The 12,313-nt window shown below is 38.5% G+C and overlaps 1 protein-coding gene across 1 annotated transcript in view; it reads right to left on the bottom strand.

Moving 5' to 3' along the window:
- Positions 1-10,931, bottom strand: part of LOC122816603 (cytochrome P450 3A56-like) — a 262,199-nt gene extending 251,268 nt beyond the window's left edge. Inside the window, exon 1 of the mRNA XM_044089504.1 lies at positions 10,742-10,931. Coding sequence (XP_043945439.1) covers positions 10,742-10,800 — 59 coding nt within the window. The 5' untranslated portion in view covers positions 10,801-10,931. The remainder of the gene's footprint in view (positions 1-10,741) is intronic.
- Between the last annotated feature and the right edge of the window lie 1,382 nt (positions 10,932-12,313).

Consider the following 12,313-nt stretch of genomic DNA (forward strand, 5'->3'; position numbering starts at 1 on the left):
TATATATATATATATATATATATATATATATATATATATATATATATATATATATATATACATATATACATATACATATACATATATATATATATATATATATATATATATATATAAAATGTGTGAGTATGTGTGTGTGTACATCTATAATAGATACATATTGTGCTTATACATATCTGCATGTGTACATGTATGGCTGTATGCAGTGAAACTGCAGAATTAGGTGCAGACAGGAAAGAATGAGATATGCTTAAAATCATAATTTCCTTTAAATGTGTCTCTCTTTAGGCAATGGACTAAAAGCAGTAAGAAGCCCTTTACAATGAGAAAAAAATGAAACTGAAGTGTATTTTAAATCTTACGTAGCATCTATTTTTCTCAGTTCACATAAATGCAACTATCTTAGTCCTTTCCGACAGGTTAACTACTGAGAAAGCCTACTTTTAGCTCTATAGTGACAGTTAACAATAAAATGTATATAAAATTATAGCCAGTGGGATGCATGCTTACACATCCAGCTACTGCACTGTGAAGATGAAGCCATTCTTATTCTGTATAGTGTGCTTATAAGGCCATAGCTGGAATACTGCATTATAGTCCAGAAATCTTAATTATCCTTCATAGGCTCATAGGTGTGTACTAGGCTAATGGCTCTCTGGAGCTTTTACAAGCCTAGCCCAAAAAAAAAATTGCCCAGGCACCGTGCCACCCAATGTTATTTCACAGTGCCCATATCCAGTAGGGTAACTGGAATGATCCCTGGAGTGAACCTTCTGTTACCCATTCACTTGTCAAGATTTTTCTTGAAGAGGACCAGTGAGGTGCTCTGCTTGACATGAATGGGAAGCTTATTCCAGAGTATGGGCAGTCTTTGGGAGATGAACCTGTCCCTCCAGCATGTTCTGTTAATTGTGGTAATGAGGTTGTGATCTCTGGAGCATGTGGCATGGGGGGGGGGGGGATTTCTTTAGGTGTAGCATTTCAAGTAGGGCTGGGTAAGACATGGCTTTGTAAGTCAAGCAGTAGACGATAAAGAATGAGAACAGCTGAAGTTTCTTGAGTCTATCCATGTAAGAAATGTGTTTAAGGCCCATGATCTTTTTTGTGAGGTACTTTTCTGGCCTCTCCAGCTGTTGTATGTGTCTGGTCAGGTACATGACAAATGGGACGTTATACTCGATGATTGGTTTAATGAGGGATAAGTAGAGAGGGGTGATGACCCCTTTCTTCCTGGATATGAAACCTTTTGTGCCACGTAGAAAGGCTTTCTGACCACAGTAGCAATGTGGTGGTCGAAGGTGAGGTGGCTGTCGACCTGGGTGCCCAGATCTCTTATGGCTTCTTCAGTGTTCAGTGGGCTCCCATCAACATGGCAATTAATGGGAAATGAGTTTTTTTCCAAAGGGGATGATAACACATTTTTTGGTGTTAAGCTTCAGGCATGGTTCCGACACCAGTCACTGGTCTCAGAGAGGCCCTTTTGTAGGATGTCTGCATTACATGGAGAGTTGATAATGACTCCTAACTTGCAGTCATCAGCGAACCTGGTCAGCCAGAGTCCTTCTGTGCTGGCCTGGACTTCTGAGAAGTAGATGCCAAACAGAAAAGGGCCCAGGACTGAGCCCTGTGGGACTCCACTCATGACTGATCGGCAGTCTGACTTGGTATCTGCAACTTTCACTCTGTGGGTCTTGTGTGTGAGCCAATTTGCAACCCACCTAGTGATGTAAGAATTGATGGCTAGTTTGGTGGGTTTATCAATGATAACTGAGTGGGGAATGGTATCAAAGGACTTGGCCAGATCGAGGTAGGCTGTATGCACTGCCTTACCCTCATCCACAGCCTTGGTGACTGCCTCAAAGAAGTCAACCAGGTTCAGCAGTCAGGATCTCCCCTTGACAAAGCCAAACTGTGTGGGGTCAAGAGTTTGGAGATTGCCTATATCTTTGTTAAGCAGGTCCATGATGATGCCGTCCATAGCTTTGCATACCAGACTTGTCAGGCTAATGGGACAATAGTTCCCAGGGTCTGTAGTTGATCCCCCTTTATGGAGTGGGATGACTGTAGCAGTGCGCCATTCATAGCCTGAGGTAAGGCTGTTATTGAACAGGGCACAAAGATGTGGTGCCAGTTCATTTTATAGCTCATGTAGGATGCAGAGAGGGATATTATCAGGTTGCATAGATGCTGTATTCCTAAATTTGGACAATGCAGCTTTTACTTGTGCCACAGAAATGGTGGGTACCAGTCTTTCTTCTGATATTGTGATAGGGTCCTGGGGGATAAAGTTGGCACCGAATCTGTCTACCAGTATGTTGGCTATATCTGTTGGCTCAGTATAGGAGGTGCTATTGTGAAATAACTCAGAGCAAATCTGGGTATTGCCTTTGAGGTTTTTGATATAGCTATAGAAGGCTTTGTGGTTGTTTTCGGTGTCAGCCGCAACTCTGCCTTCATGGCTGGCTTTAGAGGATTTGATAAGGGATCTCAGCTTTTGTTGAGGCTGATAGGGGACGTTTCCAGTCTTCTAATTTCATTTTTCTTTGCAACAGTTTCTTCCTTCTGTTGTAGAGTTTATTAATGGCTGGGGACCACCAGATTGGCTTCCTTTTTTTTGCAGGGGAGCATCTTAGTTCTGTTTGGTATGCCAGGTTCATGCATTACTGTACATAATCATACAGTGCACTGGTGTATAATTCGGCAGTCATGCAGCTATTTTCTATCGGCATGGGTGCTGAAAAAGTTAGCCACCTCTGTTGTTAGGAGCCCAAAGTCAGCTTTAGAGAAGTTTTTAAGGGTGGTCACCTTAGCAGGAGGAGTAGGTGAGATGGAGATTTCCATGGTGATCAGTTTTTGGTCAGATTTAACCAGGGAGAAATTGACTATAGGTGTGGAGCAACAGTCTCCCATGTTGGTGATAACCAGATCGAGGATGTTGCTTCTTCTAGTGGGGGTCAGAATGAGCTGGTCCAGGGCATTGCAACTGATAAATTCCAGAAAGCGTTGAGCCTGTACATTGGTACTTGAATAGTTGTCCCAGTTGATGGAAGGGCAGTTGAAGTCACTCAGTATGAGAGTATTGGATTGGACATTGATAGACTCCAAGGTGCTTAGAAAGTTGGAGTGAGAGTCTAGGGACATGTTTGGGGTTCTGTAGCAGGCTATGACTTGTATTGCTGTCTTACCCAGCATTAGTTGTACCTGAAGTATCTCAGATGCATTATGCTAGGCTACCAGTCTAGAGGTGTGTGTATCCTTTAAGAATATGGAGACACCACCTCCTTTGGAGCTTCCGGCTGTATTCTGGGGCCCGGAAGGTATGGAATGATTTGTAGCCTGGGAGTGCAGGGGTGCTTTCTGCTTCTTTAAACCAGGTCTCTGTTACAGCACAGATGTCGATATTCTCCATTTTGAGGAGAGCTCCGAATGAGTGCTTGTTGAGATTTAGACTTCTAGCATTGAGCAGCATGACCCTCAGACTGCATTTGTTTGTAGCTGTTACAGTGGAATTTTTGTCTTTGGAACACTACCTAAAAAAGGCACTATGGGGTGACAAGAGCATTAGCCACTACCCAAAATCTCAGGGGTGACAGATGCAGGCCATCTCTGGCAAAGCATCGAGGTCTGTTGATCATGTTGTCCCAGGCAGACAGATACTGGATCCCCTTAGAATGACACCAGAAATTTAGTCAATTGTTGAAGTCAATCGTTTTCTACTCATACTGTGGTATCATTCTGGGTGACAGTAGAATACTGCTCAGGGCTAGGGTCATATCTACCTGGGCCACATAATCTGAGAGTTCCATCACATCTCTTTTCATGTAGTCCAGGGAGGTATGTCTCAGGTCATTCACACCCACATGGACAATGACTGAGTCATATTTGTACTTGTTGTAGAGTGACATGACTGCATGTGTTATGTGGCAGATCCTGGCATCTGATAGACATCTGACTGTCACCTTCTCCTTGATCAACCTAGTGAGTGGGACATCAGTGTGCCTCACAATTGACTCTCCTGTGATTAGTACATTGGGCATAGTGTTTTGCCTTAACTTTACATTATACCGCAAATATATTTAGCTCTCAACAATTCTGTTGCATACATTTTTACAATACTTTCACCTGTGATATAGCCCAAATGATTCTGAGCTCTATGTATATTTCTTTTTTGTGTCAAAATCCAGATTAAAGTTGTTCTTTATTGACTTCCCATGATCCTCTCTGAAAATGGGTTAGCTCCCAGGAGGAACAACCAACTCAATAAACAAAACATAAGCCTATCAATAAAATACATTGGTTGACAGTTATCATAAAAGAAACTATAATAGCTCGTGTATTACAGAGAGCTATAGTATAAAAAAGTATTATAACAGTAGTCATTCTGATGGCCCGAGGCAGAATGTTTGCCTCACCTATTGGTGACCCAAGTTTGAATCCTATTCCAGATTCCAGATGATTGAGCCAGTAGGGAAAGACTGAGTAAAAAAAAAAAACACTAGTCATCTTTCTAAGGGGGAAGTGTAGTTTTTAGACACAGCAGTAACTTACAAGGGACACTGGGGGGGGGGGTCTGACTGTAGGCTTCACCGCTACAGTGTGTGTGTGTGTGTGGGTGGGGGTTCAGTCCATGTAGCAGTAGCTGCATGTGAGAACGTGTGTCTCTTCTGCGCTTAGACCATTCCAAGTCTATGGTCTAAGATGGGGAGCACTACAGGGGAAAGTGGTAACACCCCACCATTTTACAGTGTGACAGCAGGGTGTCCTGACTGTCCTCCTCTCACTGTTCCATATACAACCAAATAATTATAATGGACCAGTATGTCAGTCGGAACCCCAAGAATAGAGATCAGTTGGGATTTGTTTCATAAAACAATAAAGTCTGAAAGTACAGGAGACTTACACTATCAAGAAGAGAAGAGACGGAAGAGGGGTACATTTTACATTTGCTGCATAATCAATGATCGCATGTCAAATTAATGAAAGTAAGTATACAGGGTAAATAGTATGGGTGAAAGAAAAAGAGGTCATAATAGCATTATTTGTAAGGCACCTCTGAGTGGCAGTTGTGAAATTAAAATAGTAAGAAAAGTAACTTGTTGCCTGTTGTCACAGTAATACCAAGTCCAAGGCCAAACATCAAACTCAAGCACAGTTAGGTAAGATAAGAGTCATCCACAGCAGGGATGGAAGTATGAATGAGGCGAAGAACAAGAAAACAACTAAACCTGTTTAACTATAAAATCATTGGCCAAAACTAGACTAAGAGAAATTCAGCAGAAAACTAGAACATTCATTCATTTTCAGATACACCCAAATCAGGAATGGGGCGGGACAACAGCCTATTCCAACCAGCATTCACATGGCATAAGGCATATAAACAGTAGCGGCCAGGAGGTCAGTCCTTTGCACACAAAAGCAAATGGGTACAGGATGCCAAAAACCCTCTTCCTATTAAGAATATGCTCTAAACAGCCATTAAATATGTAGATGAAAATAATGACACAAATATTTAAACATGTTAAAATTACCTTTTTTGTCAAAATGAAATTCAGCCCTTAATAGATGTGCATTACTGCAGTATCCAATATTTAGTTATGATTTTCTTACTGTATTCTCTCATTTTTAAAAGATAAAGCTAATGTGAAAAGTGTAGTATACAGGAGCAGAAATGGTAGCCATTGCCTAATTATTGGCCAAAAGATAATCTAGCTCAATGAGTGAAACTCCTTTTGACAAACAAAATCTTCTGTTAGTGATGGATATTCACACACCTGGTGTGCACATAACTAAGATGTATGACAAAGATCTAATTTGGGGATGAAAAAACATAATTTTGACATATATTTAAAAAGTTAACAACTCTTACTTGTATTAAAAGTAGTGAAGATACTTGTAACAGTTATTAATTCTTTCACGTAATTTGTTCATCTTGATGTTTCTCATGCACGCCTTTCTTGCCTAATACTTAGTACTTCGAGTTTAATTTATATGTAATTCCTTTCCAGTTATGAAAAAAAGAATGGATCTGAAAACTCACAGTTAATATTTTCTTGATTTCTTTCGAATACTCTGTTAAAGTATTGAAAAATGCTGCAAAACATTTTCTAAATAAAATGCAGGCTAAAACACTGATAGTTGATATAGTCATAACTTTGACACATATTTTCATTATGATTAAGGCTGTAACAAACAAAACAAATACTTAAACAATAAAACCTCATTGGTTCATCTGCTATTTATTAGAGTCAAACATATCCCCAATAACTACTGTTACTGTGGGAGAGAATATTGGAGAAGGTCTGTAAACCACATGGCTGAGGTGAGAGTTCAGTTAACAAGGTTAAACATTTAAGGGACTGCACAAGCCTGATTATGGTCATCTTACAATTCTATCTCAAGAACTAATACAGATAACATTGTTAAAGCTTGCTCAATATATTTCATGTACTGACTAAAATGTCACTTTGGAATTAATTACATTAACACAGTAACATCACAGGTCAATTGGTGAAGTGCTACAGCTTGAAATTTGAGGTAAAAATGTTGAACAGTGACAGGGTTACTGACATGCCTTGCAATGCTCAATAGAAACTATTGTTTAAGGAAAACAAAAAATATATAGTGAGGTTAGTTTTTAAGATACCACAACTCCACAGAAAATTATAGTAGGTGGGATTGTAATACACTTACTGTCAGTGTGCGCAAGTTACTGCAGTATAGTGCTTACAAAGCAACATTACACTGTAATTGCTCAGTTACACTGAGATTAAGCCATTTAGAATCTTGTACACTTTAGGGTTCTTTACGTGCAGGCTGGAGAACTAGCCTCATCCAGAACTGAACTTGACACAAGGAAATGGCGTACTTTTAGTATATGGTATCTCCCTTTTTTAATTCTCCAGATCTTTTGGGTTTCTAATACCATGACAGGAATGGACCCCATTCCTAAGTCAAAATACGATTAAAGTTCATGAAATTAGTATTGTTTCAGTCTTTGATGTCAGCCAAAAGTGCTCTTCACAATGTGACCAGTAATGACTCCTTCTACAATTCGTACGTGTATATATTGTAAATACGAAGGTATATATGTGAGGGTGGGAATGTACAGATAAATCAGCACAAGTTGTTCTCCAAACTTATTTGGCTTAAGTTTATTTGAGTTTATGAATGTAAGTAGCTTTATTTATTCTTCATACTAAAATGATTGCACTGCAAAATGTCAATGTCTTTTGTATTATATAAAAGGTAAGAGGTGGGAATTACAGATGTGGATGTGGATGGCTAGGATGAATAAGTTTCTCATGCGTCTGCTTTCTTGCCCATTCCCTTTTCATCTGACATTGATCTCAAGATCTAGTATCTCAAACAAATGTACGTGAAGACATACTTGTGTGTCATCAGGTTGAACAAAGTGTTGAAAAAATACTCCTCTTTTTTCCAGTTAGTTACAGGTACCATTAAACATCTTTGTAGAGTTATATTCCACTACCCCCACTAGTATAATCCCTAACACCTTTTCCATAAATGAATATTTCCTGATGTTACTTTTAAATCTTCACTCTTCCAATACTCCATACTCCTATCTTTCCTCTCCCTTAAGATCTACACTACATACATACCTACTCCCTGATGGTATAATGCATCCATATTGTATCTCCTTTTCCATTCTGCTGCTCCAATGAGTTCATACCCAATAATCTGAATATTTCCTCAGTCCATGTGTCTCATTCCAGTACAATCTTGGTAACCTTCAGTAAACACTCATGGTCAGTATGGCATTCCAGTCCCTTTGCACCATACAGCTCTAACCACAACACTTCAAATAAGGCATTATGATTGCCCCGTGGCACAATAACATCTACATTACTACATTACTAGAGTTCATTTTTCAAGGAACTGCATATCAGAATTCTGCTGGCCTTTGAATGATTCAGCTTGGAAATGATTATAACAGGCATTTGCTTTCCTGTCCTTACCCTATACATGTTATGCATACAGCACATTTCCCTTTTCCCTTATTCTTGCCATAAAGGTACATAATATTGCAATTTATTCTCTTAATTTTAATTACCATGTATCCACAAACTTCAAAAGTCACATAGTTGCTATACCAGCTGGTTGTACCTTGTTCGACCTCCTCTCCAGGTTTTGTGTCATTACTGGCAGACATTCTTCTCTAAGACAACTTTGATGTCTGATATGGATATGTTGAACAGAACCATCTCATTAACACAGTGTTATCCCTTTACTGACAGGTTCTTTGCTTTACAGCCTTTTCTAATTACTGCTTGTCAGTTTCCCACTAATCTAACTCCTGTGCTACACAATATCCATGCATTTTCTCATGCTTTCCTGAAGTCTGCATACTAGGTTTGCTTAATTCCTCTTGGCAAAAACATGCAGGTATCCAGTCATAGGACTAGGTAAGATTACATTGCCAGGATGTCTGCAGCATGAATCCAGTCTTCTGACTACCTGGAAGATAATATAAAGTGAATAATTGTCACTGTATTCTTTCTATAACATTTATCGGGGTGGGAGGGCAGTGCAGTTGATTAGTATGCAGTTCTACAATTAGGTATTTCTTTCCTAACATTTCTCTGTTTGATACTTTTCCTTTCTCCATGAAAAGACTACACAGTGCACTAATGATTCACCTAGCCGGTTCGCTTTGCACAAGAGAACAGCGAGCCTTCCTGTCCCTCCACATCCCTGTTTACTGCTCTCTAAGGTACTACCCAGTTGTTGCGTTCATCAGGCATACTAAAATAAAGATCTCATTCTCTCAATCAGCCTGACCTCTTGCTATTTAATGCTACCCCTTCCCCTCGGTATTCCATGCTCTAGCTAACTATTCCAATGTTCTATTATTTGGATAATTTTACTGAGAGCATCCTGTACACCTTTAGCTAGTTATTGCTCCCAGGAATGCTTTAACCTGAGGCACTGGAACTTCTTACTTATCTTCATCCCAGACTGCCTTCATATTGTTGAGGCTGAGATCAACAATACTGTATTTTTTTTTTCTAAGGATCTTTACCTTCTGTTTAAGTCCGTATTTCAGCAGAACACCTACTCTCTCCCATTTTCTCCAAATTTTAGAGGTGGGAGGTTATGATCAATATACGTCTTTTTTTTTTTGTTGGCCTGGCCATTAATTCACTGTCCTAGTGTCCCTTTATTCTCCTTCCCTTAATCTGATGGCCTGATAAAATAGCCGGTAACTATCTCCTTACCTGTCTTAATGAAAGCTTCTTCATCAATACGTCTTTCTAGTCTTCATCTTTCCGTCACTCTCTCTTTGCCATTTTGGTGCCTTTCACTTTTCTTAACTCACATTTTTCCCCTTTTGTATTTTCTGCATGCTCACTCAATACTTTTCCATTTCCTGTTCTTCTTTTTAAGTTTAAGATGCCATGCATGAAATTATTTTACAAAGCCTTACCAAAGTTATTTTATGAATTGGATTGCTGCACCTATTTGCAGTTGCACAATTATTATAGTGAAGTAATCTGCCTCAATAGACTGGCACAACTATCCATTTACTGTACAATTAGAAAGAAATAAAAGCATAGAAAACGTTGCTTATCAGCTTATAATGTAACTGTATGGCAATAATGGTATAAAACTACTTGTTTCAGTGCACACGTGATACACCATTGTTTATCTGAGTACAATTCAGCTTTATGCAAACAGTACCTGCAGAAAACCAAGAAAAAAAATAGAAAAAGTATATTTTGGAGGGGTGAAAAGCTTCTCTTGCACCCCACACACTCTTGTCTCCTTGTTTTATTATACCTATCTAAAAGCTGAGTAACTAATGTTTCATAGATAAATAACTGAAGAAGCTGAACACAGCAAAAATATAGCATTATTTTTTTCCTTAATACTGAAACTGTGGAAGAGTTAGAGTTAGAAATGATAGAATATTTTTAGCAGGCAATTTTGTCAGTCACAAAATTCTACAATTTTACCTGAGAAACTGAAAACATCTAAACTGATACCATTTCACTCTAAAGATTACAACTATGTTAAGTGTAGTAATATCATCCAAATCTGACCAAAGATAGAGTTTCATAATTTTGCTAGATGAAATTCCATCCACAGTAAGAATGCATCACAAAAAATTAAGTTTTCCAGAATCTATTTTGCACAGCTGTACACAGAAAAGATTTCAAGAATCTATGTGGAGTAGCTATAATTAGCTAGCAGCATGTGTATTGCGTGTACCTAGGAGGGAAGAAGAGATGCAACGTGTTCTACAGCGTGATGAGTTACTGAATACCTCAACCACAGCAGAGGTACGCAGCTGATATTAGTAAAGCTATTAGAATATCTGAGGTGAAGAGCAGTTCTGCAACTAAGTAGAACAAATAATTATCCGATGGTTTCTAAGACGTGTAGAATTTTCCATTGTAGTTTCATATACAGCATCACAGTTAGCCCTTCAGAATAATGAACATTGCCTGACAGCCCTGTTTGTGTTATCGTCACTGGTTGAATCAGACTGAATAGCTCAATAAAACATTTTTAAAGTTTAAAATTAAAGTGTCTGTGGGTTACTGTACTGTTGTTCAAACAGCAATTAAAATAAACTAACAAAAACATCAGTAGCAACACAGCTAGCATTCTACTGCTTTCAGTCTTCTTTTTAATAAACAAGCCGAAAAATGAAAATTACTATAGCAATCAGAGCACTAGTGTTTCTGACTGAAATGGAACATCTCATTTGCATACTTACATTGCAAGAAGAATTACAAATACAATGGCTAAGATCCAGGTTTCTACAGCAAACAACATTTTTCTTCTTTGCCTGTTCTTTCACGCTGTTAAATCGATAAATATGGACAGACTGATACAGTCAAGATGAAGGGAAGGTTCTTTTGAGAATTTGCTTTCAGGGAGTGAATTCAGGCTCGTCTTACATTTCCTTTTGTAAACTCTGTCATGTGATCTAATGAATGTAGAGGGTGTTACTTCCAGCTGAGGTCTTATATGGAGTGGAGAAAAAGCTGAACTTTTTGTTCCGTCTGTAAGTTCATCATCAACAAAGCAGTGGTCTGGTAGCATTTTAGGTGGTTCTACAGTTTATTAACACTTTAACAATAGAACTGTACATTTAAATCTGTTTGTTACTCAGATGACTTCATCTAAACCTGCAATAAGAATTTAATTTACTGAGTGATGATGCATTGGGCAGCAGAGTTCCATCACTTTCTGAAATATTGTGTTCATATATGGCATTATTCCACATGCTGAATAGCACAACATGGCATAATATGATTAATGAACATCTAATGTATTTTAAAACTGTATGATGTATCTTTTTCTTTTATTTATTTGATGTCAGTTCAAACCAATCAGGGACAAATTTCAACAGAATCAGGGACAAACCCAGAAAAAATCAAGGACAATCAGGGGCATTTTTAAAATATTAATACTATTAACTTGAGACATTAGCAGAATAAAAGAACGTTAATTAGTATACATTTTGTGAAGGAAAGAAAATCTATAACTTATAATTATTGCCATTATTTACGAAGAATAATTCACCATCTTTCCTCCAAAAGTCACCAGTTTTAGGAGGGATTAAGAGGGAAATAGCTGAAATTTGAGTCAAAATCAGGTACATCCCTGGAAATCAGGGACAGTTGAGAGGTATCAGTTGCGCATTCTTGGGCCCTTCTTAGCCATTATTCACACACCATAGGAGCAAGGATAAATGTAAATATATAGAGCTCAGAATATCTAATCAACAAGCTTATTTTGTGGAGAGGATAAGGTGGAGGTCTACACAGAGGAAAACGTAGAACATGCAAACAACAAAGAGTAACTTGCCAGAGGTAAGATTTGAACCTCATACTTTGAAACTATAACGCAAAAGAACTTTAGTAATTGAGGCAAGATTCCGGTTTTATCAGATGAAATCATGGAGTTCTATACCAGAATGTGAATACATGGTAACAACTATTGATGAACAAAGGAAAGCACAGAAAGAGCATATTAACCAGTTCTCAACGTAAAGGGAAGCCTGTGTCAAAGCATTATTTAGCTGCCTTGCTCTAGTAATCTAGTGTGCTATTATCACCTCTGGGGTGGCAAACTGATTAGCAACATTTGCCTCTTTCAGAGTCTCACTGCTTGTGACATTTCAATACAATACAATTCTCTGTCAGTCCCGTAGCAACAGGCCTTGTTTTGTGGGAAAACACTTGACTAGACTGATAAATAAACAGATTATCCAGCCTAGATATGGGTCCCAAGACTGTGGCCTGGTTTACAGACTGACTTGTCAAAAAGAAACCAGAGCATT

This window comes from Protopterus annectens, chromosome 12.part0, assembly GCF_019279795.1.
Source record: "Protopterus annectens isolate FY-2018-M chromosome 12.part0, PAN1.0, whole genome shotgun sequence".
Lineage (NCBI taxonomy): Eukaryota > Metazoa > Chordata > Ceratodontiformes > Protopteridae > Protopterus > Protopterus annectens.